Genomic DNA, 27,608 nt, shown 5'->3' with positions numbered 1-27,608 from the left:
AGTGACGTACACATGAGATTTTAATACAACAAAAGCAAGGTTCAAGTCAGGAGAGAACAACAAGAGTAAGTGCCATAAACCTAAGTTCAGGTCCAACAGGACATAGGTGCTACGAGGCAGTGCTACGAGGCAATGCATAGAGTGCATAGAGGCAGATAAAGAGTATGTATCTACACTTGCATGGATACTCACTGAGCCCCAATCCACCAACTATTAACACTAGCATCAATCACTTAAGTCAAACTTCGCCACACTTTTCACTGGATGCAAACTTTTTTCTGTGCAATGCACCTCCTGCTAAAATGAACAAAAAAGAGAAATGACAAACAGAAGGTCTCAAACTAATGACAGTCATGCAGATTTATAGTATTCACCCATTGGCTCTGCACATGTCCCTTTTATAGTTTAGGATGAGTGGCTCCAAAGTCACAGCCAGAGTGGAGACAGCTATTCTCAGTTAAAAAGAAGAAAAAAAAAAAAGATAGCTGCATCACATTTAGGATGGCGAGACTTCAGCCTGCTTCCTCCTCTCCATGTCTTCCTGTCTGTATGTAACTCTCTCTTCATTCAGTCATTCACTTAGCTCATTTTGTGAGTCAGTCAGTCAGTCAGTCAGCCAGCCAGCCAGTCAGTCAGTCAGCCAGTCAGTCAGTCAGCCAGCCAGTCAGCCAGCCAGCCAGTCAGTCAGTCAGTCAGTCAGTCAGTCAGTCAATAAGTCACTGACTCCCTGATCAACTTCTGCCTCATCATTCCCCTTCCCCTCTTTTTACCCCCTTGTGTCTCCCTTGTCTGCATCTCAGTGCTTTTGTTGATGTTATTGTCTGGATTGTATTGCACATCTCTCTGGCATCAGTTGAGGTTCCTCCTCAGGATTCCAGGAATGATCTACAGCACCGTCCTGGCTCTGCTGTGAGCTGGCAGACACACACTGGGATAAATCATCTGTCTAGGCTACAGTACAATCAATCTATTAATGGGCCTGTGTATGACGTGCATGTGTGTGTAAATACAATTCGCCGCAACACATGTTAACCCTAATCTCATACAGTAACACCAACAATTTAACAGGCAAAAAAGAGACAAAAGGCGAAAATGAAAAGGATAAGAGCCGGGAGGATCAAAGTAAAAGAAGAAAACAGAGACTTGAATCATCAGTGAATCCCCGATCTGCCTGCATTTCACACACCAGAGGCACACCAATTCCAGAGTATGCAAAAGGGGCTGCTTTACTTCGTTTTTAGATCAGAAAATCAGCAAGAGGACTAGAAGTGAGCACAATAGGTATGTTTTTGTTCTCAAGCTTGCAGATTTCCACTCTGATAAACTAAAGCTATGAGATCTAAAACAGCAGAGAGGCAACTGTGGATTTTCCCTGGACTGGGTGACCCGGAGGTCTACTATGCGGAGTATCCCTCCCAGTGCACGGCCCCCACCCTCTGGGAACAGAAATCACCAAAGGAAAATATCTGGCAGACGGCCGCCTCAGCTGATCACCTAATAGTGGGCGATATTACAAGTCCTCAGCAGACCATAAAATCCGGCCTTGGCACGACATCGCTAGTGAGACGTCAAACGTGAGCTTCTGAATGCCGCTCCGAAGGACAGAGGTAGGGGGATCGCCATCAAGCACATAGTTGACATAGGCTGATGAGCGTGCATTACCTCATCCACTAGCACCCCAAACACATGGCTGACCTCAAAAACCAAGACACAACTTTGATCAGATGCTGCTAGCTACCGCTGGCCTCAGATCAGAGATGATAAAGAGTTTTCACATCCTCCCCTTATTGGACTCATTTCTGATGGTATAAACAAAGTTAAACCTCGTGTGTGACTCTACAAAATTATAACAGTAATAGGGAAAACAGAGGTTTGCTGTACTTATATTGGATTCAGGACTCTTAAAACTTTAACAACTTCAGCAAGTGTGATTTACATTCAGAGTGTGATGCCACCCTCAGTTTTGGCTTCTCGCTGCCCCTCTGCCATTTTAAAAGATGCAGTGGTACAGTTTGGCATTTGGCACAGTGAGGGGTAGCAGGGTAGCAGGGTAGCAGGGGGCTTGTTAGCAAAGCATTGCGCAGACTCTCACATCCATCATATTGTGCATAAAGTGTGCAATTACATCAAAATACCAAAGGGAGAGATGAAAAACTAGAGTGGGGAACAATCTGTGAGTCTCTAGAGAAATACAAATCTAGTCATACATGTACATTAATGTCAGAATTATAAAAATATGATGTCTTTCACTATAATGGGGCCAAATGTATCAACTTTAAGCTGGAAAAAGTGGTTATAATGAGCAGATATGTATATACTAATTAAAGTAACATGTTGCATGGAAAAAATATCCTCTCCATTGTACACAAGTGCTACACATTTTCTACCAGTGCATGCACAACAACATGTAAGTATGTAATTACATGGTTGAAAGATTATTGTCTGTGTCCAGGTGCAGTTATAGCCGGGGTACAGGTCAGTTTGCCTTTAGGAACAGCTGGTGGATATTAATGCACCTGGAACACACATTTGGAAATATGCCCAAGGCATCTGCAGCCTGACCCACAAAAACACAAATGAATACATGTGGAAGCTTAACAAACCAGGGCCCCACAATCACAATCACAAATGATCTGTTTGTGTGATCAATTTGTATTTTAGAAGTTAGAAAACGATTTGTCTTTAAACGTCTGCCTCTAAACATTTGTCTTTAAAAAAATAATTGTCTATTGCTAATAATTCCACACAAAGCTTACATACAGTAGTAGGATGCAAGTAAACTTAGAACTGCACTTCGCATGTTGGCTGCTCCAAAGAACAGCGCAAAGAAAACCATTTGAAAACTGAACTTCTATACCCAGAAATCATGTAACATGCCATCAGTAACTACTGGGTCTCAACTGGGGAGGATGGAACGCTCTTTATTGCAGCCCAACTGTGAGATTTAAGCTAATAAGACCAATTTTAACATGTGATTTTACATAAAAATCTTGCCTACTGTGGCTTTAAAGGGTCTTAATGTTCCCTGACACACCAATCACAACAAAGGCTGAACTAAAGTGGGCTCCTGCTGGTAATCTGTCTGCAGAAGACTCTCCCTCTACCTTCAGTAGTTACAATGTTCAGTGTATGTTAAGCTGTCACTGCGACCTGCCTCTGACACTGAACCTCCCAATGCATCATGGGCCAGAGGGATGCATATCAACAGCTCCAGAGGCGTTACTCTCCATTATTCATCATGAGTGGCAGATATTTTCACTTTTAAAATTTATACTGTGCAACCCTTTTGTCTGCCCAGCACCTGAAACATTTGCAACATTTGTAATGGTGTAGCAATATGTTTTGTTTATTTTGTTTATTTCTTGCATCCAACTCTCCACAAACTTGACACGCTTATCATCTAAAAGGCCTGCTTGTCCAAACTCTGGGGGGGGAACACATCATCACCGAAAGAACAAACAGACAGATGAAATTCCAAAACTATACAAGGACAAAAATTAACCAAGAAGCAGAGAAAAGGAAAAATGTATAATTCTATCCAGATTTCTCCCAGCTTTCATCAGATGCAGCCTTTGTGGTCAGCGCATGGGATAAAGTTTCTTTTCAAGCACTGGGGGCAGACAAATGTCTTGCACCCATCGAATATTAATGCCTTTTTCCCGACAGTAGCACACAAAACTGTCGAACTGTTTGAACCATCTGCCTGCTTGTCTGCCCTCCCTTTTTTCACCTCTCTCTCTCCCTTCTTCCTCAATCCTCTATTTTCCATCGGCAGCAGTTTGTAAGAAGCGCCACACAGCTTGGCCCAATTACTTCACGGCTCTGCTGGGACCTGTTAGTGAGGATGGTATGTTTGGTCAAGGCACGAGGGATAAGGGGGTTCGATGCAGCTACAATTTAGAGAAAGTGGACTGGCTAAGTAGGTGCTGTAAGATCGTTTGAGAAATGAATAGTCGGTCTTTTAAGTTCCGCGGATCCGCAGGGGGTCTTCTCCTCCACGCTGTACAGGGGAAGGGGGCCACAGACACGATACCAGGAAGTTTTGAAAGGTCTCATTCAGTGCAGCGTGTTGCTCAATCATTTAATTGCATGATAGAGGGGTGGGCAAAATATTTACCAGTTCACTGACATCAGATACATATGGTATACATATCATAAGAGAAAGGGAATGGGAAAAAATTTGAAAAACAAAAATCCATAAGGAACTAAGGCAAGAAAAAAGAAGAAATCCATCAAAGATGCAGCAACTAAACACTTTCTCAGCTACAGTAACACTCATACGACTATGAACTAATTACTATATTCCCATTAAACAGCCATAACCAAAACATTTTGTGACGGATACTTGAGGGTGAAAAGTGACTGAGGCAGATGAGGAACAGTCGAGCCATTTCTCGTCCTGCCAACTCAACCATAAACAATGATTCACTTCAAGGCTTAGAGCCCATCAGAGGCTTGTTAGATTCCACTGCCAAAGACTGTCCTGCTTGAGGGACAACGTTTGGAATGGTCTAGTCTGCAGTAATGACAGACACATAAACAAACTATCTTCGCCTCTCTCACTCTTGCTCTCTCTGTTGCGCTCTCTCTCACTTTCTCTCTCTCTCTCTCTCTCACACACACACACACACACACACACACACACAAACACACTTGCATACTTGCATGCGCGCCTGCAGATGTGTGCACAGCACGCACATACAAACACATACAGTACATGCTGAAATATATGCAGCCACGCACACAAAGATCCCCACAGCATTTACATAAAAATGAGAGGGGCAGATGATTTCAGTTCACATATCTTGTGGCTTTTATTTAAAAGAAAAAAAAGGAGAAGAAAAGAAAAAAGGCATTTGGAGGCCCGGTCAGTGAGCATATCTCTTAAACAGCTGTGTAGCTTGAGCCAAGACTAAGCACACTGATCATATTTTCCCCTAGCCTTCACTCTTCCCTCTGCTTCCAGCTTTGACACCTGCTTATGCAATCTACTGCAGTAAGGTAGCCATATGCTCGCAGCTCGGAGGAGTTTTAGTGAGAAAGCTCACAGCCAGCCTCAGTAATGAGACTAGGGAAGGCTTCCACAGTTCTGAAGCTCAAGCTTGCCATGCTAAACAACTACGATTTCTTTATCCATTATGTCTCAGATAGCTTATCATAACTGTAAATAATATATCTACTGATGAGTCAAGGGCAGACAGGCCAAACGTCTCTAGTTTTGCTTCTTGGCGGATCAGTTTTCCAATGTTCTGCACTGAATGAGTCTATGGTTACCTATTTCTTCTGTTTAAAGGTCCCATGTTATCGGAATTCATACTTTCCTCTATTTATATACATATTAAAGATGTTTAATGAAGACATTTTGTTTGAGTGGTTGGATTTAAAGTTATTGCATTTCCACAAATCCACCCTTTTTTCCAGGCAGTTTCAGACAAACTCCAGTCAACGCATCACAACTGGACCTGGTTCTGATTGGCTCTCCTCATTAAACAATCACTAAAGTCCTTCCAATCTGGCCAGTTTGAACTGGAAAGCCTCCACTCATCAGGTTTGCTCAACTACTTTGCTACAAAGTAGCCTGTTCGGTAGTTACTGTATGCTCTGACTATTAGGTGATATCCACTGTATTGCTGGAATTATCAACACAGATGGAAAGTATTTTGACCAATCAGATTGCGTGGCTGAATCTACCTGTTCTATTAGTACTATTAGAGTATAGGTATAGCATCTTGCTAGTCACATTGTGACCAAAAAAATATGTTATTCCAATTTATCAGAGCATCTTCCACTTTTGATCCTGATATCAGAGCAGAGCATCATTTTCCAGCAACACTGAGCCAAACCTCACAGGGGAGGTGGGACTCTTCACAGGAGAGTCTTCAACTTCTATAAACCGTCTATGACTTTTGATTATCAAAAAGATTGGATTATATAAAAATGCAGTAGGTCCAATGTTCTCAAGGACAAAACAAAATTATTTTTGTATTAAATAGGGATACAATGAATATGGTGTGTGTCAAATGCATGCAATGTGGCTCTAATGACCTACAGTACATAATAAAACGCAACTGTCTTCAATAATAATAATCCTAAGAATCACAAGGAGTTATAAATGTTAGATTTAAGCCATGATTTTAGTTGCATCTACAGAATATATATACATAGGACGTTTGGCAAACTGGCCACAATAACCTGATAGCAAACATGCTTCAAATTATCAAAATGTGTTTGTTATACAGATAATGTAGCCAGCAATTTGCCAAAATAATAGCCTCCAAGGTATACTGATTGTTTGCAAATACAGCTGTAGAATGAAAGCCAAAGTATGATCCTTTAAGCACACTCTGAACCAAAGACATGGTAAATCTAATTTAGCAAACCTGTTTCATCCCAAGGAATATAATTATCAGTTACTCCTGGACACTAAGGGTTTTTGTCATTAGTGTGCAGCTTGCTTACAAATAGCCAGTTTGCAATCAACAAACCAAAGCCATTAAACTTGAAGTGGAAATAATTACAGTTTAAGAAATGGCTGCATACAGTACTTTCTGCTTGGGCCACCACAGCATTGCTAGTGGGTGATAGCCTGATTAAAACCACCTTCCAACGTGCGAACAGCCTCTACCCTTGGGACAAACAAAATCATTTTCTCTTCTACAGGTTTCTAAAAAGAGAAGAGAACAAATTGCTCTGTAATTCAACTCCATTTAGTTTAATATATGTTCAAACAAAGAACACCCACAAAAGCCAGCTGCTGGCCTTAGACCAGCATTAAAAATATCCTTGGTGAAAGTGCTATGCTACCACTGAAAAAATCCTTTGTAACCTCTCTCCTCAGCTCTTCATTCCTTTCCTAACACGTCTCGCTCATAATTGTAGGGACATGCAAATATTTTGTTGCACCTAATGTCAAGGCACTGTGGCTCTGACCCTTTCATTCCTTACTCTTGGTTAATATTGGTCATCTAAAATATTTAGAAAAAAATCTACTTTCTACAGCTGTGCTCATTGTAAGTCATGCTGGACAACAGCTGTATGTCTAAATGAATTGTAATCACCAGATTCTCATAATAGCGTGAAAAATTAATTGCTAACAAAAATCTGGAAAAATAAGGAGTACCGGACTGTCCTTATGGTGACCTCGCCTTGTCAACATGGTTTAGCGTCATTATCAAGCATTAAGATCTGCTTGTCAAAGAGACCTAGCAGTGGAGAAGCAAGGGATCCCATTTTCAAGTGGCTCCTCTGTTAAAAGTCATCTTTGACCTGGAGGCAAGCATTTAGCAGGCTGTTCTACTTAGCAAGCATTCCACATGCAGACATCAAAGGGAGGCTATTGTCTTTTAGCATGCAGCTCACATTTTCCACTGAGCTCAACGCTACCTGCATTAAAACTGGTAGCTTCAATCCCCATGTCATAATGCAATGGCCGTCTCCACTGAGAAACCCCACACTGAGCTGTGAATCCCTGATAGCCAGGGTTATTGAGGGAATAAAATGAAATTGCCTAACAGATAGAGGCACTATTCATGCATCTCAAACAATGTACAATATGAACAACTGAAGCCTATTAGAAATCAGTCTGGATTTTCCTTTATTATGTCCACCATTCAAACAAATCCAACCACTGTTGAGGAAAAAAGAGCAATTTGAAGCACTCAGTGCGCAAGAAGCCTTTCCACAGACTTCGCCCATGTCTCTGGCCAAGCATACAAAGCCAATATTGTTGTTCAGGTCCATAAAAATTTACCATTTATGAACAAATCTAATGAAAGGCGAATAAAATGTCTAGCCTTTGGGCATGTGGACATTAAACATTAGACACTCGAATTGTTGCTTTTAACAATGCTAAATGAAACTCATTGAGATTTCGACCCACCATATGCTTCCAATTACATCCATATTTATCCAGGTAAGATAAATCTCAGGCGCCCAGCTGATCCGAGCACAGCAGCTTATGACTGAGCAAAGGATGAAACTCATTCACAGTAGCATTATTACTTCAACCCAGCGGAGAAAGAACTTGAATACACTGACAAAGACACTCCTGTGTAAATGATGGAGACATCTTTAAGCCTTCTTTCTTTTATGACTTTCAAACGATGTGAGAGATGCGTTGCGCTGTATCTTTTTACACTTTCCAGACTCTTACTTTTATATGGATACCACATGCAAAAGTCCTCTTCTACACACTAAAAAAGACTGCATAAAAGTTAAGACAAAGATCTATCCATTAGTAATACAGGGAGACTTTTGCAGTGATTTGACTGAGTAAAGCATGAAACTAATTCACAACGCTGTCACCCCAAACCAGAGGAGAAGGAACTCAACATGGCCGCCTTACCTCAAAGACTTCCTCATCCAGGATTCTGGTGCCAAAGACAGTGATGCCTTCTGTGTTGATGACGGCCTGGTCGCTTCTACCGAGCGGCCTGATCACCTTCTTCTTACAGTCCACAATGATGGTGACGCTCTTCTTCTCCACGCTGATGGCTACACGATGCCATCTGCACAAAGCAAAGCAGGACGTCAGTAAGACAAACAGTGTTCGTCTCATTCTTTAAAAAAAAAAAAATGTCTATATAGTGGCTTTCATACCTTGGAGTACAAAGGAAAATTGCTTAGGTTTGTGATTCATCAAAGAATGTCATAGAAAACCTCATGATTTTCACAAATTCCAGCCTTGGCTTGGGTTTGGTCACAAGAACGAAAACTCTGTGTTTTAAATGAGGCCTCTGGAGAGAGAATATTGTGATTGTACTTATACTCAGGTAAATCCCGATTTGAATATATTGGGAACAAACAGGAGTATCTTTACTGTACATATACATATATAATGTTTTCTTTCTTAATTAATTACAGAGATACAATCCCACGTAGAGTCATTTCGAGACATTTCTGTTTACATTTGTTCAAATGGATGAGGCAACTTAAAAAAAAAAATCATATTAACTTCATTGGACAGATATGTGATTTATGAAGATCCAGCCCATTACTGCACATCAGTATCTCATTGCTGTAAATAATCTGGGAAAGAAAAGACTGTCATCAAACTGTTGCCAATAATCAATTTGCCATTACTGTCTGACTTGTTCCATGTGGTATTAATGACCGAACAAACATGATGATAATAAATCATCAGTGCTATGTGTCAGTTTGCTAGGCTAGAGGCACTAAGTACATTTCTGAGCGCATGAGAAAATAAGATAAGTAGAATTGTTTTGTTTGTTTAGCATGAAGTATAACCTATAAATCACGGTAAATTGTTCAAGATAATCGTTAAAATGTGCAGCTTAGATCTTGAGCCAATCGTACAAGCTTCACAACATACTTCAGATATTAGCATTCAGCAGAGAAAATGAGTTAATCTGGCTGCACAGTGGGATAGCAGCGCACACACAGACAACCAAAGATGCAGAGGAGGCAAAACCAAGCGCCTGCATCTGAGCACCAACGTGTTCACGGCCTCCGATGGACCAGTCAGTCACTTACTTGCCGTCAGCGAGGTTGACGGAGCGGAACAGGGGGTACTCCTCGGGGGCAGGCTTGCCATGTTGGTCCTCGTACAGGAAGACGGGGGCGCGGCCTACCTCCACGCCCAGCTGCTGGATGCCCTGCTGGTTGTACACAGACAGCAGGAAGGACTGGAGGCCAGCCTTGGGCTTGATGGTAAACAGGATGGAGAAATCCTCAGGGAAAACTCCCCCTGGAGGGAGACACAGACGGCGGGAAAAGTTGGTTGGATTGCAAGGATCGGATTTGGAGGATTTGATACATCCACAATACGATGTAATACAATGACAACAAAGTAAAACTGTGCAGGATTATGTTTATTTCTGAGCCATAAATCTTATGACACGGGCTCACTAGAATGTAAACAACAATTTAAAAATGTCATTACAAAGTGCAAATAATATAATTTGGATGGAGAGCTTGTGAAATTGTGATGAACAAGCCGTCTCATTTGTGATTACTACAGAGAATAAAGCGCACACAATTTATTTTTCTGCCCCACAATACGTAATGTCATATTTTTGTATTGCAATATATTGAATTTCGATATATCACCCCATCCCTATTGGTTTGTTATTAAGCACCAATGTACAGTACAGTTACAAGATGTTGTTGTTGTTGTGGATACTTTTTCAGCAATACCCTGCTTCAGTATGGGCGTGAAGCAGGGTAAAGTTCAAGCATCCATAGTTACATACATTCACACATGGGAACTGGCCAGTATAACCACTAGTTTCTACTGTTGGGAGTTACATCCCTCGGTCAAGAGCCCTTTGACAATGGTTGTTGGCAGAGGAGAGAATGTTTTCTTCATCTCACAGAACATTTGGAAAAAAGTAATTTCCCTGCCCAGATTTTCCACGTTGGTCTGGAGATTCAAACCTTACCTCCGAGTCACAAGCCTGCTTCTCTAAGCTTCAGACTGGTGCCAAATACCTCATGATTCCTATCAAAGCCTAGCAAATGAAGTAATTTAGTTTTACAATTCTGAAGGGAGTGTTGTTATCTGTGCTGTATGAGCCATCTGTATTAAATGTACAGCAGCCAGTTCTAATGCAAGGCATTGTGTGTTCATGAAAGCTGCAGCTCACCTCATGCCTTTAATCTACTGCAGATGTCATTACAAGTGTGATTGTATTCTAATGAGTAAATTGAATAATTGCATGTGTACAAAGTCCTAAACTCTCTCTTTTCACATAAAACACACAAGTCTAGACAATTGGACCTGACCACTCTTAATTACGTAAGCTGAAACAGAAGTTGGCATGTCCTGAAAAGAGCAGAGAGTGATGTTGTAGCCACATTAATTTTACAAGGCCTGTAAATAAGACAAGTCAAATGTCATTCTTTAACCATAATAGAGCTCAGTTCAGTGTAAAAAAGAACAGGCTATTGCTGATCAAATAAAAGTCAAATTATTCTGACTGAGGACACTTTGTTTCCAAGGCATCTCCAACACCTCGCCCCTCTAGCTCAATCATATTCTTTAAATTTCCGTTCCTAAAACCGTAAGGCAATTATTTTCAGCCAAAAATCACAATAATCTTTTTACTAATATCTCACACTATTTTGTACGTTGTTTTTTTTCCTTTGCAATCCAGCCAATTTGGAAGCAGCCCAACACACACAGACTGGGAGAATTTATTTAACAACACTCAGTTCCCAATAAATTTGTATACAGTATTTGCCAATATGGGTTAAGAAAGCAAATAGGGGCTCTATCAACAGTGTGCTCTAGCAATAAAGAGTTAACAGGCCTCCAATGGATATTGAGTTTTATTGTTCTATATTGTATTATAATTAATGATATAATATATATATTATTATTTTAAATACCGCATGTTCCATATTCCAGAATGGAAACCAAGCACATGGCAAGGATTAGACATTGACAAATAGCCCAATTTGGTGACTTTGTCATTAGATTTAGTGACTTTTCAGACCGCTGTGCCGACATTATTTCTCAAAAGCGACTAGTGAATAGTGACTTTTTCCAACTATGGGGAACAATGTTAATGTGTTGAATCCTAAAGTATTTGGCGACAAATTGGCACGGCTGATGCAGATTTGCTCTACTTATTTCTCTAAACCACAGAAGTCTGACGATCACAGTGCTTCTCCTACAGCCTCCTACTCCCTCCACTAAGAGTGGGGACTGTATATATATATATATATATATGTTGATATGCAAATTAGCACATGACGTCATCCAGGCGACTTCTAGCAATTTTTTTCTTGGAAAAGAGCTGACAACACTGAGCTTAATACTTTTCTACAGCCATGAGTAATGACATATTTCCTGTCCTCTACAGTTTATTATTAAATCTTTGGATTAGCTGATGAGTAGTAAGCAGTTTACAACAGTAGCCAATCCAGTGGTTACATTATCAAACAGTGTTTTGTTTGTCTGAGTGGACTCTCTCCTAAAACAATAAATATGGGTTTATTTCTCACAAACAGCTGGGCATCAGACTCTGTAAAGATGTGAGTCAGACAATGTGCATTCAAGATGAAAACCCAGCTAGATTTCTCTGCATCAGCCAAATACAGCGTACTCAAAGCTGCCAGCAATCAAAGTTGAGGAAAGTCACTTTTTTTGACAAGATCAGTCCACAAAATGTCATAAACAATCTTCCTTCCATTGATCCATTGTAATAAATTCAGGGTTTTCCACAAATATCACGTAACTGAAATTTTGTGTTTTTCTTCTTACTTAAATTGAAACGGTCATTTACAGTTAAGTGTTGAGTGAGTCTCTTGGAACTTATTAAAACCCCATTACATACATAGGCGTCTTTAAGAATTATTTTCTTCATTCATAAAAATGTAGCATTTTCGAAGATGCGTGTTTTTTGTAACATATGAAGGGGTTCATTCTACAAAACTATATATCTATCTTTTGGGGGAAAAGGTAGCTGATGTTCTTTGCTCGTTTACAAAAACATAAATGATTTTATCTTTCAAATATTTCTATTTTGCAATTAAGGGGCTCAAGATAGAGAGTAGCCTCAGTAACACCAATGACTTTCACCTTCATCCTAACAGTTATTTGTCAGATTGATTGAGATTGTTGTTTTTTAAAGGATGGGTATCTCATTTTAGAATGAAACTTCATGTCTTAAAGTTGCACTATGCAAGATTTCATTTTAAACAAAAATACACCCATCTTATCAGCGTAAATCACAAAGTGAGTCTGCCACAGAGAAGAGCTTCCCATCGCCCCTAACTGAGATTCGCCCTATTTGTCCAATTGAAATTCTGGTGTCAGATACTGTATGTTCACTTCTCCACCCACAGGAAATGACAAATTAAAACTTCAGAATGAAAAACCAACTGTCTCCTAAGCAGTAGCGAGTGAGTGCTGTGTCCAGAGAAAGCTGGACTCATCAATGTTACATCTTTTGCCTCTCTTGTCCCTTTGGTATCTTTTGGGATGAAGAGATCACAGAGCAGCTCGGTTGTAAACATGAGGGTGCTCGCTGCCATTTGGAGCCGCCAAGGTGCAAAGGTGCCTAGTGCAGCTTCAGTGTGACTGTTGGCAATATGTGGGTGCAAAGGAGTAGGGTTACCTGGGAAGAGCTGTTTGGTCGGAGCGCTGATCTGGGCCTGTTTCCCCACTCGGTAGGCTACGTCAGGTTTGGATCCTCTGCGGACTGTGCAGAATCCTGTTGTTTTCCGGACTCCTTCAGGGGAACTCTGGAAGTCTAGCGCCTTGAGTACATCCACTGGTTCAGCTGAGGGAGGCAGGACAAACAACTGATGAAATTCTCAAATGATAGCACATGGGCAGCAAAATATAACAAATATGCCATTTCGGGGATGAAGCTCCTAGCAGAACTTTGAGTGTATTAGTGTTTATTGATCGCCCTAGCAGAAAATGAACACCTAACACAGTGTTTAAGATGCGCTCTAGCCATATCACAAAATATACAATACAAACAACACACACATACAGTACAGACACGCAACAACACGATGATGATGTGTACTGTATGTCCCCCTGGGATATAGAGAATGCTTCATTAATACTGTATTACTGTACATAGTAAAAAAGCTGGTTGTGTTATTTTACAGTATGCTGTAAGTGTAGCTCAGCAGTTAACGGAAAATCTAATAGGACCTGGCATTTTGATGATAAATCAACATTTACACCCATTACACCCCTCCTTGCCCAGTCAGTGACTGGTGGCCAAATCTGTCAGTTCAACCAGTTGTTCTTTTATGAGCTACCCTGGCAGAGGAGCAGTAAAAATGTTAGGAACCATTCAGTGGACATAATTGTCCCCCGCCGCCCCCGAAACCCCCAGCATCTAGGGATGATAAAAACCCACTGCTGCCACTCACTGGGTCTTTGGAGTGAGGCGAGCGCAGAGGGGGGGCAGCTTTACTGCCTGCTTAACACTACTAAGCTCCTTTCTATCAATGGAGCTGGAACTCAGGGGTGAACTACTGTGCAGTGCAGTGTGTGTGTCATAAACACTGTTTCTCAATTTCTCTCTCTCTCTCTCTCTCTCTCTCTCTCTCTCTCCTGTAATTCTCTAACTCTATCTGCATTCCTGAGACTCATACTCTTACCCGTCACCCTCAGTTTCTTTCCTCACTCCCTTCTCCTTCCTCCTCTCCAACCCTCCATTTCTCTCTTGCCCCTGAATCTCTCCCATACCCCAAGGCACATAATCATTTACAGTGTGATTATGGGGAATTTAAGAAAGCCTAATAGGGTGTGTTTTAAACGCAGCGTAGGAACAGCAGCATTGACGTACAGGACAACGTCACTGTTGGTTTAATGCATGTCTGCCCGCGGCTACCTTTGCTGTTGTAAAAATAGAAGAGGGAGCCAATAATTTAAAGGTCATCATGGGTGTGGTGATGGATAGAATGGTAAATGTAAATGGATGCAGAACATCTGGGGACAGGTCACAAAAAAAGAGTGGTGGTTTGAAGAAATCTTTTGATGCTATAGCTTTTGTTTTGTGACAGTGAAGCTCTGAGCGTAGAGCTTGCCTGTACTTGGCAGTGTCAATCTGAGTAAATGCATTCACTATAAAAAAAAACATCAGATACACATGCACATACACTTTTACAACTATTAAAAATCTGTTTTCACTATTAAATGAAGGTGCTAATATTATTGCCCAGGAGAGTGACGTAAGAGGTGTTTATAAATGGCTTATACATAAGGGGGCAAACACAAGCAGATATATGTAAAATCATAATTGATTACTTCATATCATGTCAGTATGTTTTTTTTTTTTTAATCTTTTTTACATATTTGCTGATAATATATTGGCAGAAATTCCTGAGAAATTACAAATGAAACACTTTCTGACCAACTGTTCTCATATCTTCTGCCTTGTATTTTCATATCATTCACTAGATGTAACAACTCTGCAGTATATCGTTGTGCTGTTATGAATACTTAAGTAACAACATCTTAGGGAGCATCAACAGCGACCAATTCACCATTACTATGTCTTAGACTGCTGACAAATTGCCCAAATATCTACAAACTGGAGAGATGCAATTTCACCCTTATAAGGAAAGAATGTTTCAGGATTGCAGGGGTTTAATGAAAGAAATATGATGAGAAATGAGTAAGATCTTCTCTCATAGAAGCAGTCAAGTTGCAGCACAATTACAGACCGAGTACTAAAAGCTTCTTGTTTAACCATTGCGAAAAACCACAGCAGCAAAAACCAAGATAACCATGCCCAGACATCACATCACCCATTTGTCTTTCAGTGAGTCAAGAGGCAGGATGCGTCCTCTTCAAAGGCCCAGTAACAATAAACAGTGTCTCAATGGTCAGCTTAAAGTCCCACTGGGAAGATAAGGCCTTCAAGAAAAGACCAGAGAACAGGCTTAATATGAAATCTCCCTTCATATAAAAGACTTGATTCATGTGTTTGATATTGACAACAAGACATCGTGGGAAAACGGTTTAAAGGGATCAAGAAGAAGCCTTTCTTGATGTTCACATTGCATTACATCTCCTTGTTTGCCTCTTAATACTCCATAAAATTTAATGAACCACGAAGAGTTGGCCACATGATCTAGATGAAACAGGAAAAAACATATACTGGTGGTGAGAATATCACTTAAAATCTCAAGGAATAGAGTGGAATATCTTTTTTCCTCTCAAATGTGATTTTACCATCAGAGAAAGATGTTATATTACAGAGACATGTGTAAAACTCACTGGGAAGAGGGCAGAAACAACTGTTTGTTCTTTCTTTGTATGCAACAAATACTACCTGCACTACAGTATTTTTTTTACCGCATCTTTGAACAGTCCTCCTCAAAAAGTTTTAACATTCATCCATAGTGAAGGCTAATGGAATTTTATCACGAAAATAAATCTCTGTTTACATTTTTATAGTTTTTAAGTCATGTGGCGAATGAAGCCAGGAAGTGCTGATCCTGCGGTTCCTGTTCGCTCTCAGTGACCAGGTGGGGGTCTGATGGGTGGAGCTACAAGTCCACATGCTGAACCTATTATGGCACTGGCACCACTCCCTTTACCCCCCCTAACTAAAACACACATGGGACTAAACTGAGACGGCCCCATCCCTATAGCTCTCTCTCAAATGACCAGAAAAACAACAGTTTGGGTGGTGAATCAAACTCTCTTGATTCAGCCACATGCTCAGGGATCGTGTCTCAAGTTTTACCTCATTTGAAGTTGTGCAGATCTGCTCCTAAATTGATGGAAAGGACTGAAGTAATTTATGCTGACATGGGTCCAGATATTAGCACACATCTGATGCCACACATCATGAATTCAAATTGTCCAGAGCATTAGCGTCAAGCGAGCAGCACCACTGGGAAATCAAGCGAGGCACAATGTGTTTTCGTTTCATTCCTAGAAAATTCAGCCCCACAGCAACTTCTATCTACTGCTGAAACTGGGGGACAGATACAGTAAAAACAGGCTTGACAACTGACATGGCACAGAGAGTAATTTGACAGGGACGGGGGCCATTTTGTCCTGTGGATTACAATGAGTGTCCTGACCGACTATACACTAGAACACAGACTGAATAACATACAAATGGTAAGTACCAAACGCCAGCTTTAAAACCTCACACCAAATGCCTCATAAAAAGGAAAATAGTCTGTGGCTCTTCTGAATATTGTCCCAAAGTACAGAGCTACTGGTACTTGAAAAAAAAAAAGAAAAAAGAAAAAAAAAAGAAGCTTGAACTAAAGGTCTCTTTGTGAGTTTCAGAATGCCTTTCTGCATTACTGCATACCTCAAGGCCTCATATATTCCAGATGTGCTGAATTGGCCAGGAACCCCCCCATCCCCCCCCCCCTCCCCTCCACTCCCCCCCCCCCCCCCCACCACCACCACCACCACACACCCCCAACTCCTCAACCGCCTTCCTCCCCCAGCCGCCTCCTCACAGAAGCGCTCAAAAACAGGGCAATATCCCAAAACCATTAAAGACCCCAAATGAGTGCATGTGCATCGCTTTTAAAAGCATTTCAGCCCTGGGAGCTAGAGCCAGATTACTATGTGCTCAACACATCTTGAATAAAGACTCCCATCCTTCCACCCCCTACAGGGAATCAACCATATCCTAATGATAAGGCTGGAAACCACAAGAGAGAACGCAGAGTCGGACCAGGCCGCTGCTAACGGCACCGCAGCAGTTCAAGGCTATCCGCAGGCTTGTCAGACGGGTAAACTGACAATCTCACACGTTTTCAATGACATGTGTTGCTGACTTCTGGCGAGGACTTGTGATATACTATCTGCCATGTTAACAAGCTACTAACATGGCAGAGGGGTGCATTTTCTCTGAGGCAGCGGAGCACGTACTGACACGTGAAACCTCTGTTAAAACCATTAGACAGAACTCATTTCCAAGTCAGCAACGCCGCTTCGCGCTTTAATGATACAATGCAATGTGATTTTCAGCCGTTTCTGAATATGCAATCTGTATAGGCAAAATCTGCGGCATACCACTGTAGAGCTCAACCATCACTGCTGAGCTATACAGTTTGATGTTTAAGTTTAGCCTCGCCATCAACTTTTAAATCCGTGACATTTTGACTTCATGGCTCTGCGGCTTTGAGCTGTGCAGTAACGTCTTGGGATGTCTTGCTGGTCTTTTTCGTGTCACTGCCATCTACTGAAAGTTGGCAGCATAAGCGGCAATTACAGTACATTGGAAAGCCTGTAAATGTTTGCTAGCACATCATGCAATTATGGTTAGTTTAAATATCAGTCAGAGCGAAGAAAGATGGGCAACGGGCAAGCCATGCCACTGTGGTATTTGCTTTCATGATATTTTCATTTCTGGTAGCTCTCTGCAATTTGCCCTGCGTTGAATGAATTCTGGATATAACAATACTATAGGGCTACTTCAACACTCAGAAACAATTGGTGGTGGAGGTTAAGAAAGGGGTGGGTTTTAAGGCAGGAAATGTCCAGACAGGGCGCAGTGCATCCTGGGAGTGATTTCACAAATGACCTGCAATGGCATCTTCAGTCTCTCATGAACACTTTACAAGATGAGTAATCATGGCAAAGCAAAACAAAACACATCAGTACTTTTGTATGATTGAAAGCATGATTCTGTTTTAAAAAAAAAAAAGTTGATGTGGTTGAAAAACAGCTGAATAACTGATCTGATGTCAACATTCCTTGTGTTTAGAAGGAACATAATCCACATTAGTCTTGACACAAATTGATCGTGACTGCTTAAAACAGCTATGGATGTCTCTGTGACTTCATGGACATAAGAAAGCTTACTTTGCAACATATACGCTTCACAGAAAGAGGCAGTTAATGTGACCTACATATGTGCTTTAAAGTGGAGAAAATACTCCAGAGAGCTTTTTTCCATCAACGCCCCTTCTTGGACTTAGTGGGAACCAGGATAGTGTGGAGAAACGGTGATCCTTTAGGCCAGTATATGTACTTCACCTCCAAAATGAATCACTATATCTACAATAGTATGCCTACTGTGTTGTCTTAGATAAAGTAACACATAACTAACAAAACAAATATGTCACTGGGCCAGAGTAGGCCAGCATATAAGATCTGTTGACAGCTGTCAGATTGCAATATCAGTAAAGTATAATATGGATTATAGGTCTGTGGTTTGATTTAGCCAACCTTTCAGCACAATATATCAGAGAAAAACTGAGCCAAGGATGCCTTTTATCCATTTAATATCCAGTTATTACTCAATGTTGGATCTTTTGGATACTTTCCACGTTTTATCTGTGGGCTACTGATTATATCACCAAACGTGCTGCGTAAAAGTGCTGCGTAAAACCATAACGACTTCAAGTACAACTCAGAGAAAGTTGTTGTGCTACACACTGGCTTCAGAGATTATGATGCGAAGTGTGAAATTACGACAGAATCTTCACCTCTAACGACCAGCTCCATCACCGCTGATCGTGTTTACGCACATTTTAGCGGAGTACCAACGAGTAGCCTATTTGTCTTGTCTTTAATTTCGGTCCCATCACAATTAGAAGCCACACTCTGAGCCCTTTCCTCCTGGCTGACCACACCTGGACGTCAGTTTTTACCTAGAGGGACACACAGAGGGGGCCAAAGGAAGGGCAGCTTCCCCCTTTCGGCGTGCCTGATAAACAGTCTATCATTTTCTATCCAACGTGATTTTGAACACATTAAACTTGAAAAGGTCTACACTTCAAGTTTTACGTTAATCGTTTCACGGTTTTCTACAAAACTCCGAGACAGCGCAAGATTATGAGATAGGCTACTGGAATATTGTGGCATAGTAGAGCGCTTCAAACATTACAGGATAAACGTTCAGTTTCAGTCAACCAATTGCTGATGGAAACTTGGATGCAGGTAGGGGGTCATATGGTACAGACTCGGTGTGATTGGGTGTCATGCGGCTAAGAACTGGTAAATAAAAACTGGGCAAACTATGATCTCCAGTCGGCGATCATAAGGCAAACAACCACCAATATAAACAAAAATCAATTAGTTTTCAGAAAAGTAGCGTTTTTTTCCCTCGGAGGACAGTGTGATAGCCTACTACTTACCATGATGCATACTATGAAATGCTGTAATAAAGACGTATGTCAGTTTGAAAAGGTGGATAATGTCTATTCAGCAAATAAAAAAGTGGGTGAAGTGAGTTCAGGTGGGTTTCCCGGTGTCATCACTTGATAGCCAGCCTATGGCAAGGACGCCCTCAAGCTGTCAAGGATGCCCGGGAGTTGCTACAGTAGATGCGGCGCAGCAACATGCAGCTTCTTACCTGCTCTGACATTGGCAGCTTGCAGAAATAAAGTTAGTGTGACCACAGCGGTTAGCGTTGAATCCCAAAGCCACCTTTTCGTTTTCCACCTGGTGGACCACCTTTGCATCTCCATGGTGAGCGCCCGCAGCTGTACAAAAAACGGGCGACTTTAAATCAAATCACAATCCACAAAGATAGGGTGATGTGTTTGTACTACTGAGCCATGTGGGAAAAAATAGTCTAGGATGCTTCTTGAAGGCAAACTGGGCCCTTGTGCTCCGCTCCCCCTAAGCCCAGCTCTCAGACTGAAGGTAAAGGGCTCTCTTGAAAAAAAGCACAAACCATTCGGTTCCCTGAGTGTTGCGCGCCGACGGGAGGCTGGACAAGCGGCGCAACACTGAACCTGAACCCACTGTAGGAAACTGACACTGGAAAATCCTCCGCTCATCAAATCACCAGTCGGGAAAGTTGTCTCAGGACCCGCCCCCTTCGCTTTGCAAGAGGTCTAAACAGCATCAAGCGGAGCATCACTGCCCCATGCCACAGCAATCTAATTACAAGACAGTGCGGTGGTTTAGAAGCTCCTCAATATGCTGTCCTTGATTATGTTAAATTAACTACAAAAATATATGGGTATTTATTACAACAAATAAAGGAAATCGTCCCTTTTTCTCAATTTAAATCTTAAATCTTAAATTAATACGAAAATGATCATTATCTGGATTAAAAATTGTGATGGAGTGGGAGATACAGGAGGGTCACTGAATGCAAATGAAGTGGTGGATGGGGTGGAGCAGTTATTTCAGACATTTCCCGAATGCCTAAGAATGTGAAAAGAGAGATTGAATCGCCTCTTCGTTGGCTAATGTCTAATATAAAAGCCTCAGTGGCCAAAATGAAATGTTTTCCAGATTCTAGGAGTTTCCTCAAAGAGCCCTTAGATTTTTCTTGGACAGTAGGGCTCATGAGGCCTGAAAATAATTAATGGTAAAAGATGACTGGAACAAAGAATGGAAGCACAGGTGGTAGCTATAGAGTCCTGCCCTTGATTTGGTTTTCCTTAGTGTGACGATGAAAGACAGATTTGACAGTGTAATGGCAGCGATTGTCACACAAACCCAAACCACATTTTGGAAAATTTGTCTGCGTTTACGTGTGTTATCACACAAACAGCAATTAGAGCCATGTTTACTCCACAGTGCATATTCAGGATGATGAGGTAAAGATTGAGTACATTAATTTGCAGATGTGGGTAAATTCAATAATTAGCATCTGGAGACATTCTCATGAAATAGAACATAGGGATTAACTATAAAGCATGCAGAGCAATGGATACCTGGATCTTCTCTCAAAGATAACTCTGATGCAGTTTTGTGTAAGTGTGGTTTTGATCAGTCGTTTTGGACTAGAGGGTAGACAGGACCAGTTGTTCTTCAGAGCTGTGCAGGTTTTTGTTTTGGCTTTTTTTTTTCTTCCTTAAACCTTTATTTATCCAGGGAAATCTTGCTGAGCACGTATACTTGATCAGCAACACTCCGCTTCACATTCATAGTTAAACTCATTCACATCTGGGACCAGCTCAGTAAAACCACAGTCTTCTATTGTTGGCCACTGAGCAGCTCCACCGGACAAATAGAGGATTATATGTGTTGCTCAAGGGCTCCTTGGCAGCAGCAGTTGAGGGAGAGGAGAGTGTTACTCATTCCTTTTCTCCCCAGTGGCTTTCCCACTTGTTCAGGGGATGTGAACTGGCAAACTTCAGTTTTACCACACTAATGAATCTCTCTGAACCGGAATGTTTGTTGATGAAGATGAAAATTGGTGATCAAGGCAAAGATCTCACTGGGTAGAGAATGACAGTAATGCCAGGGGTGCAGAAATGTTTTCAGTCATACTCCAAAGTAGAATGGGTGCAGAAACTAGCGGTCTTCAAAATGTTTGGTGGGATTGAATGAGTTTTAGGGTTGATAATTGTGTGGTGTTGAACAATTGCTTTATCTATGACCTCAGGTTATAGCATTGTGCTTGTTCAGCGCTAAAGCAGTTTCTTGAAAGGATACTCTGCATATTGGTTTGCTGACAGATGGTTGGCTAGGTTTTTTTTTTTTGTAATTCCTCTTTTCAACTGTTTGGCAGAAAATGTCAGAGCCTCTTGTTCATGTTGCTTCCCGGGACTGTGGCCCAAAATGTTTAGTTTAATTTGAGGAACCCTTCTGCGTTGGCAGAGAGGAAATCTGAACAACTGAAACTAAAGTCTTCAGTTTCCCTTCGAAACAGATCTGCTTCCAGGACCGGCACAGCAGACAAAATGTACTGACAGAGGTCCAAGTGCTCCTTATAGATTCTTATTTTCCAGGACAGTCTGCAATTTTCAGGAAGATTTGACTCTGGAGCTGCTCTCTTTGTAGTTGGAAGCATATGATTACAACTGATGCATTGGCTGCCAATGTGTACCAAGATGACATTGTATAATTATTCTATAATAAGTATCTACTCTAAGCATGTCTCAGCCCAGAGCAGCTATAAAAACAGAAATGTCTCGAAAATGTTGCCCGGTGGCTTTGTTTTGCTATTGGAGGCAGCTTTTAATCAGAGTGCCTTCAAATTTCAGAAGAATCTGCTTTGAACAACTGGCCAGGAAACAGAAAGAGAGAGTGACACACCTCTCTACAGATGTACAGTTCCATAACCATGTACAGTTCAGAATGTAAACCCTCTTACATGCATTACATGAAGGAGATCGTCCTCATGTATACTGCATCTATTGTAATACAATGACTAACGTGTGATGCTTGTGAAACACTTCTCACAGGCAGGTCTGCATACAATTGCATCACTGTTGACACACACTGTCACCGCTCTGCGCCAAGTAAACGTCTTCTTTATCGTCTAACTAAATGCATATCAGCATTTCCTCATTTTGCATTCAATATGATACTTTATTGATACGCTCTTGATATCTCTCATCTGTTCCCTTGCGAGGATTGACTGATCTATGTGAATCTATGTGATTCTCTTTAAGAATTGTCTTTTTGTTTATATATTTAATTGTTTATTTATTTATTCATTTATTCTCTCTCTCTCTCTCTCTTTCTTTCTTTTTTCCCCTTTTGTTGCTAATGTGACTCTATTTATTTGTAATCTCGGCACCACTGGAAAGGAGGGTCCCAACCCTCAGTGGGTCTTCCAAGAACAAAATAAAGGTTGAATGAATGAAAATTGATCCCTGTAGGAAAAATCTCTTCACCTTCCACTGGCAGATCAGCAAACCTGGAGCAGGGCAGATATAGTCGATAGAAGGGCTTGAACCCAGGTCGCCCTGTTGAAGGATGGCCCCCTTCTTCAATACGCCAGCCTGCTATGCGTGTAGCGGTAAAACTCAAGTGGCAACCGGCACTCAGCATGAGATACTGCACCCAGACCTCCTCCACCCTATCGCAGGCAGACGTAACCTCAGAAGCTCCCGTGTTACCATGTATTATCCAGCTATAGAAAGCAGCATGTGGCTGGTTGGGGGCGGAGAGGGATGCATACTAGACATTGCAGACCGCATAACCACTGAATGGAATGTGTGTTTGTCTGGGCATGTTTATTATAGCTTTGAGTGGTACCCAAACAGCCTTACCTAATGGGAGTTGAAAGGAAAGGGGGGTAGGTGTGTTCTCACTTTCACATTTCACAAGGTCACCTGGTTTTCTTTTGCTAAGTCATCACTTACTACACATCTTGGAGCGCACAGAGGGGAAAAAAAAGCAAAAGCAGACACCAGAAGCAGACATTTGGAGAAACATGGAATAACTGGCTATTGCTGCTGTGTCAGCAGCATTTGCATGCAAAAAATGTAAAATACAAATTTAGAGAATAGGTCTCTTTTCTGTACAATATGTACATGGTCTCTGTTAGAGCCTGGCTCACTGCTGTGATAGGAAGCTATGGATGTCAGTAATAGAAAAGAAAAATGAACAGAAATACTTTATATAGAGATCTAGAGAATATTGCACTGGGTTCGGAGTGATTTGAACACCACAAGGGAAAAAATATGCACTTGGAATGGTATAAATAGGTATAAATATGTAACTATGCCACCAGAGCAGAACTGAGTATATAAGAATTGACCATTATAATAGTCGGTGCAGATTTTGGAAAGCAGTAGAGTGCTATTGTCCACTGTGGTGCGCCGGGGATGTGGTGTGCAGTTAAATTGTTGATGAGGGTCACCACTCGGGGGAAGAAGCTGTCTGCCTATCTATCTGCCTAGCTTACTATCAAACCTTGATTCATAAGAACCAGAAGTTTGTGTCGTTACGAAACTGGAGATCGGATATCACCGTTCTTGATTGCCAAGTGTACCAGAGGAGCGACCTGGAGAGACGAGAGAATTCATCCTATTTTCTTGTTTCTTGTCAAGCCTGCGTGATGAATGCCTTTTCTCTCAGGAGTGAACAGAGTGTTATGGCGAGTTAAGTGGAGAGGTCTGTGATAATCTAAACATGCCCCAAGCAATCTCATATTTCATGGGCCAAAGTCTGCCTGTCTCCCTGTCTCCAGCCGTCAGCATTAAAAAAACTGATAGCGGAGGAGTGGAGGAGGACTGGCTGACACTGAATGCGGAGGCTTACAAACACAGCGTGGCTGGTCAAAACCCTATCGCTAAGTCACATCCTGTTATCATTCTTGGAAAAAACTCAAGGGCATCAAACAGCCAAATTTGCTTTGGCGCTACCGACTTAAGGACTTCAACTTAAAACTATGAGAGACAGAAAGAGAGGAAGAGACGGTGAGAAAGAGAGATGGGAAAAGATTAGGAAAGAGATAGACAGGAGAGTGAGACGTAGGGTGAAAGACGGCGAGAGAGAGAGGTGAGAGAGAGGTTTTAGATTGGATGGACAGTGAGAGAAAAGGAGAAATTAAGAGAGAAAGACAAAAAGAGAGAAAGACATAGCAGAGAGCTTGGCAAAAGAGGACAAATGCCTGTGCACCGAAGATGCCGATATCTTCTGCTCATGCAGTTTGTTGGACTCAGCACAGCTTGGGAATTGCTGTGTTCACGGCCATGGATGTTCCTCATTATTCCTCTTTTTTGTGGTGAAGCATAAATCTCTTTGTCATCTTTCATGCACTGCCTTAGAGCTTTTATTTAGAGAATTCAGTTTTCGGTTTGACATTTGTACAAAAGCAATTGTTTAGAATAAAGCTTATTCTCACAAACATTCTTGTGTGTGCAACTGAAGATAAATCTTAAAAGATCACTCGCGTTTGGGAATGTAAGCAGACGCTGAGGAGTAAAACAGTAAATCACCAAATCAGCTAAATCACAGCATGTGTGTGCAGCACAGCAAGATTTAATTTTGTGCTCTTTAATCAGAGCAGGCATGTTTCAGGATTGGTGGGAATGTTTTAACATTCAGGCGGAGGAATTGTGATTCTTTCCACAGTTTTGCTCGGGGCTCTCCAGATACACAGGGAGGAGTGTGAGCTTCTCCCGGAGTTGTAGACCATTGCTCACCATTTAGTGACTAAGCACATGCCTGCTGGCCTGCTGTTTATTGCAACAGGTATAACCCCTCTGACATCTTTATGAGTGGGTGTACATGTGGGGTTTTCAGTCATAAAAGGAGTCACTGCGGAGAAACTATTTTTCCAAACAGCCATCACCCATTAAAGACAACAGTTCTTAACAAATATGCATATTTACTCAGATGCGACCACAATGACATACTGCGCCCACCCTCAAGAGCACTTATTGGACTCTGTCAGTACTGGGGATTGAACCAGTAACCCTTTGAGTTCTAGACATCCTCCCAAATCAGCCTGCTGTCCTGCCTCAGCTTGTGATGTTCCTCTCATATAACTGTAAAGCCACGATTTGTATATTGTGATTACTGAATGAGAGGAAAGTATGATGCAAATGACTGAAACCCAGACTGCAGCTGAGCCAACTTGGGTGACAAAAAAGCAAAACAAAAGTGCATTATTAGCATTTACTTCATCAGCTAAACTTGCACAATGTGGACTACATAGCTAGGTTACTGGAGGAACCAATCAATCAACACTTTATCTGCTCCCTGCTCCAAATGTACAGACTAAACAGGAAGAAAGAGAGACACTATGGTTGAGACTATAGCTAACTAGTAAATGAAAGAGACTCAATAAGGAGCTCTCTATGCTTTAATTAGGTTAATATCTATTTGAGTTTTCCCCCTGGTCCTGCTAGTATTGGACTACTGCCTTTGTGCACTTATGTAGATAATCTTTCACTCGTTTACTTTTTACACTATTTTGATTTGATTTACTTTTATAATTGTCATTGATGCTGTTTTCTTAGCCAGGTCACTCTTGATGTTTCCTCATTGGGACTGCTTGGTTAAATAGAGGTTGAATAAGAAAGAAAATAAATAAAACTGGGACTATGGGGGAAGCCCAGGTTTGGGGGTGGTACCTTAAGGAGTCCTTGCAGCATTAGGAATTTTAATCATAACTTGGCTTCTAAATTACACACCCTGAATCACATATTTTTCTGCTCCAGAAGCGCTGTCCAACTCTAGCTGCTTGAGGAAAATGTTACTGATTGAGGATCAAATTGCTGGAATAATACTTGTAATATTTACGGCACTGGCAACCAGCAGAGTCTTTCCAGTATTCTTCTTGTTGCTGTAATCATTTGATCAGTGTTCATATGTTGTTGATTTCATTTCATTCGAATGCATTGTGTCATAACTGAATATGGTTAATGAAGTATATCAAATATACTGGTTACAATGGTAAAATGCAGTGTAAAATCAAAGCAAAAGCTCCTGATTCAGATTTTTTTTTGTTTTTAATAACTAGGAAGAGGACTGGGGACAGTAGAAGATGTCACCATACCTCTAAGCAAAAAGTGGTTAAAATGGAAACCACATTGCCTTAATTCTTTGATTACGCCCTGTGTGCTCCCATAGAAGACCAAAGAGACAACTGTGGCAGGAGATTTGGAAAAACACATGAAGTAGATTATAGTGTACTGCAATCATATCACCCACAACACGGGGGAATATGAATGGGCCGTTTTGTTCCACTTACAATGAGGCCCTCACTATATCTTCCACTGATGGCATGATGGCATCGTAACATTGCCTTGCTTGAGTAAAGTACCAAAAAAGTTTGGTCAATGAGAAATTGGGGTAGATACTACAGACTGTTCCATCTTGTTTCATCATGTTTATACTGCATGTTCAGCACAATTTGACTGTTAAAAGTATTTAAGCTGACAGTTACAGTGGAAAAGGTAAAAGTAGTAGCAGTAGTAGAACACTATTTTCCGTGTTCATCACCTCCTACATTGCACGGGTTGGGTGGTTTCCAGCTTGGTGGTTTAGGTTACAGTAACCACCAGCTGGCTTAAGCGTTGTTTCCACAATGCCGGTAAGCTGCGGTGCCTATGCGTCGCTCCACAAGCTTCCCCAGCAAACCAGTCACCAGCCATCATTCTTAAACACAGGAGGGGGGGGGGGGGGGGCAAAACCACATGGGTTTTCCATTAAAGTGCGCAAAGTCAAGACATTTTTTTCCATTGTGCTATCTGAGTGTTGAACAACTCAGCGGCTGATGGAGACACTAGCCCCTCACATGATGGATGAATTAGTGTTTTTAACGTCACTGTCGTACCATATAAATATCCACAGAGGTGAGTCTCACCAAGTAGCCTGCAGCAAACACAGGAATAGAAAGTTCCACCTTCAACATCTGGCTGTCAAGGAGCTGAATCCCGGCCGTATGGAGAGGAAGCTGCAGGGTGGACCTGCAATAATATCAAAGACCATTATGAGCATTTTTGACTGACGTTGATCCATTGCCTTTTCCAGTGGAGGTACTGCATTT

The 27,608-nt window shown here is 41.4% G+C and overlaps 1 protein-coding gene across 1 annotated transcript in view; it reads right to left on the bottom strand.

Moving 5' to 3' along the window:
• The window catches only part of LOC139665332 (collagen alpha-1(XI) chain-like), an 89,174-nt gene extending 69,132 nt beyond the window's left edge, over positions 1–20,042 (bottom strand). Inside the window, 4 exon segments of the mRNA XM_071544330.1 lie at positions 8,345–8,507; positions 9,493–9,706; positions 13,083–13,247; positions 19,770–20,042. Of these exon segments, the coding sequence (XP_071400431.1) occupies positions 8,345–8,507; positions 9,493–9,706; positions 13,083–13,247; positions 19,770–19,884 (657 nt within the window). The 5' untranslated portion in view covers positions 19,885–20,042.
• Positions 20,043–27,608: the final 7,566 nt, after the last annotated feature.

Source organism: Centroberyx affinis, unplaced genomic scaffold (genome assembly GCF_046629955.1).
Source record: "Centroberyx affinis isolate AG114_WGS23_722 - 3 ecotype Tasmania unplaced genomic scaffold, CSIRO-AGI_Caff_v1 ptg000246l_1, whole genome shotgun sequence".
NCBI lineage: Eukaryota > Metazoa > Chordata > Actinopteri > Beryciformes > Berycidae > Centroberyx > Centroberyx affinis.
This window is presented reverse-complemented; position numbering and strand designations above follow the sequence as displayed.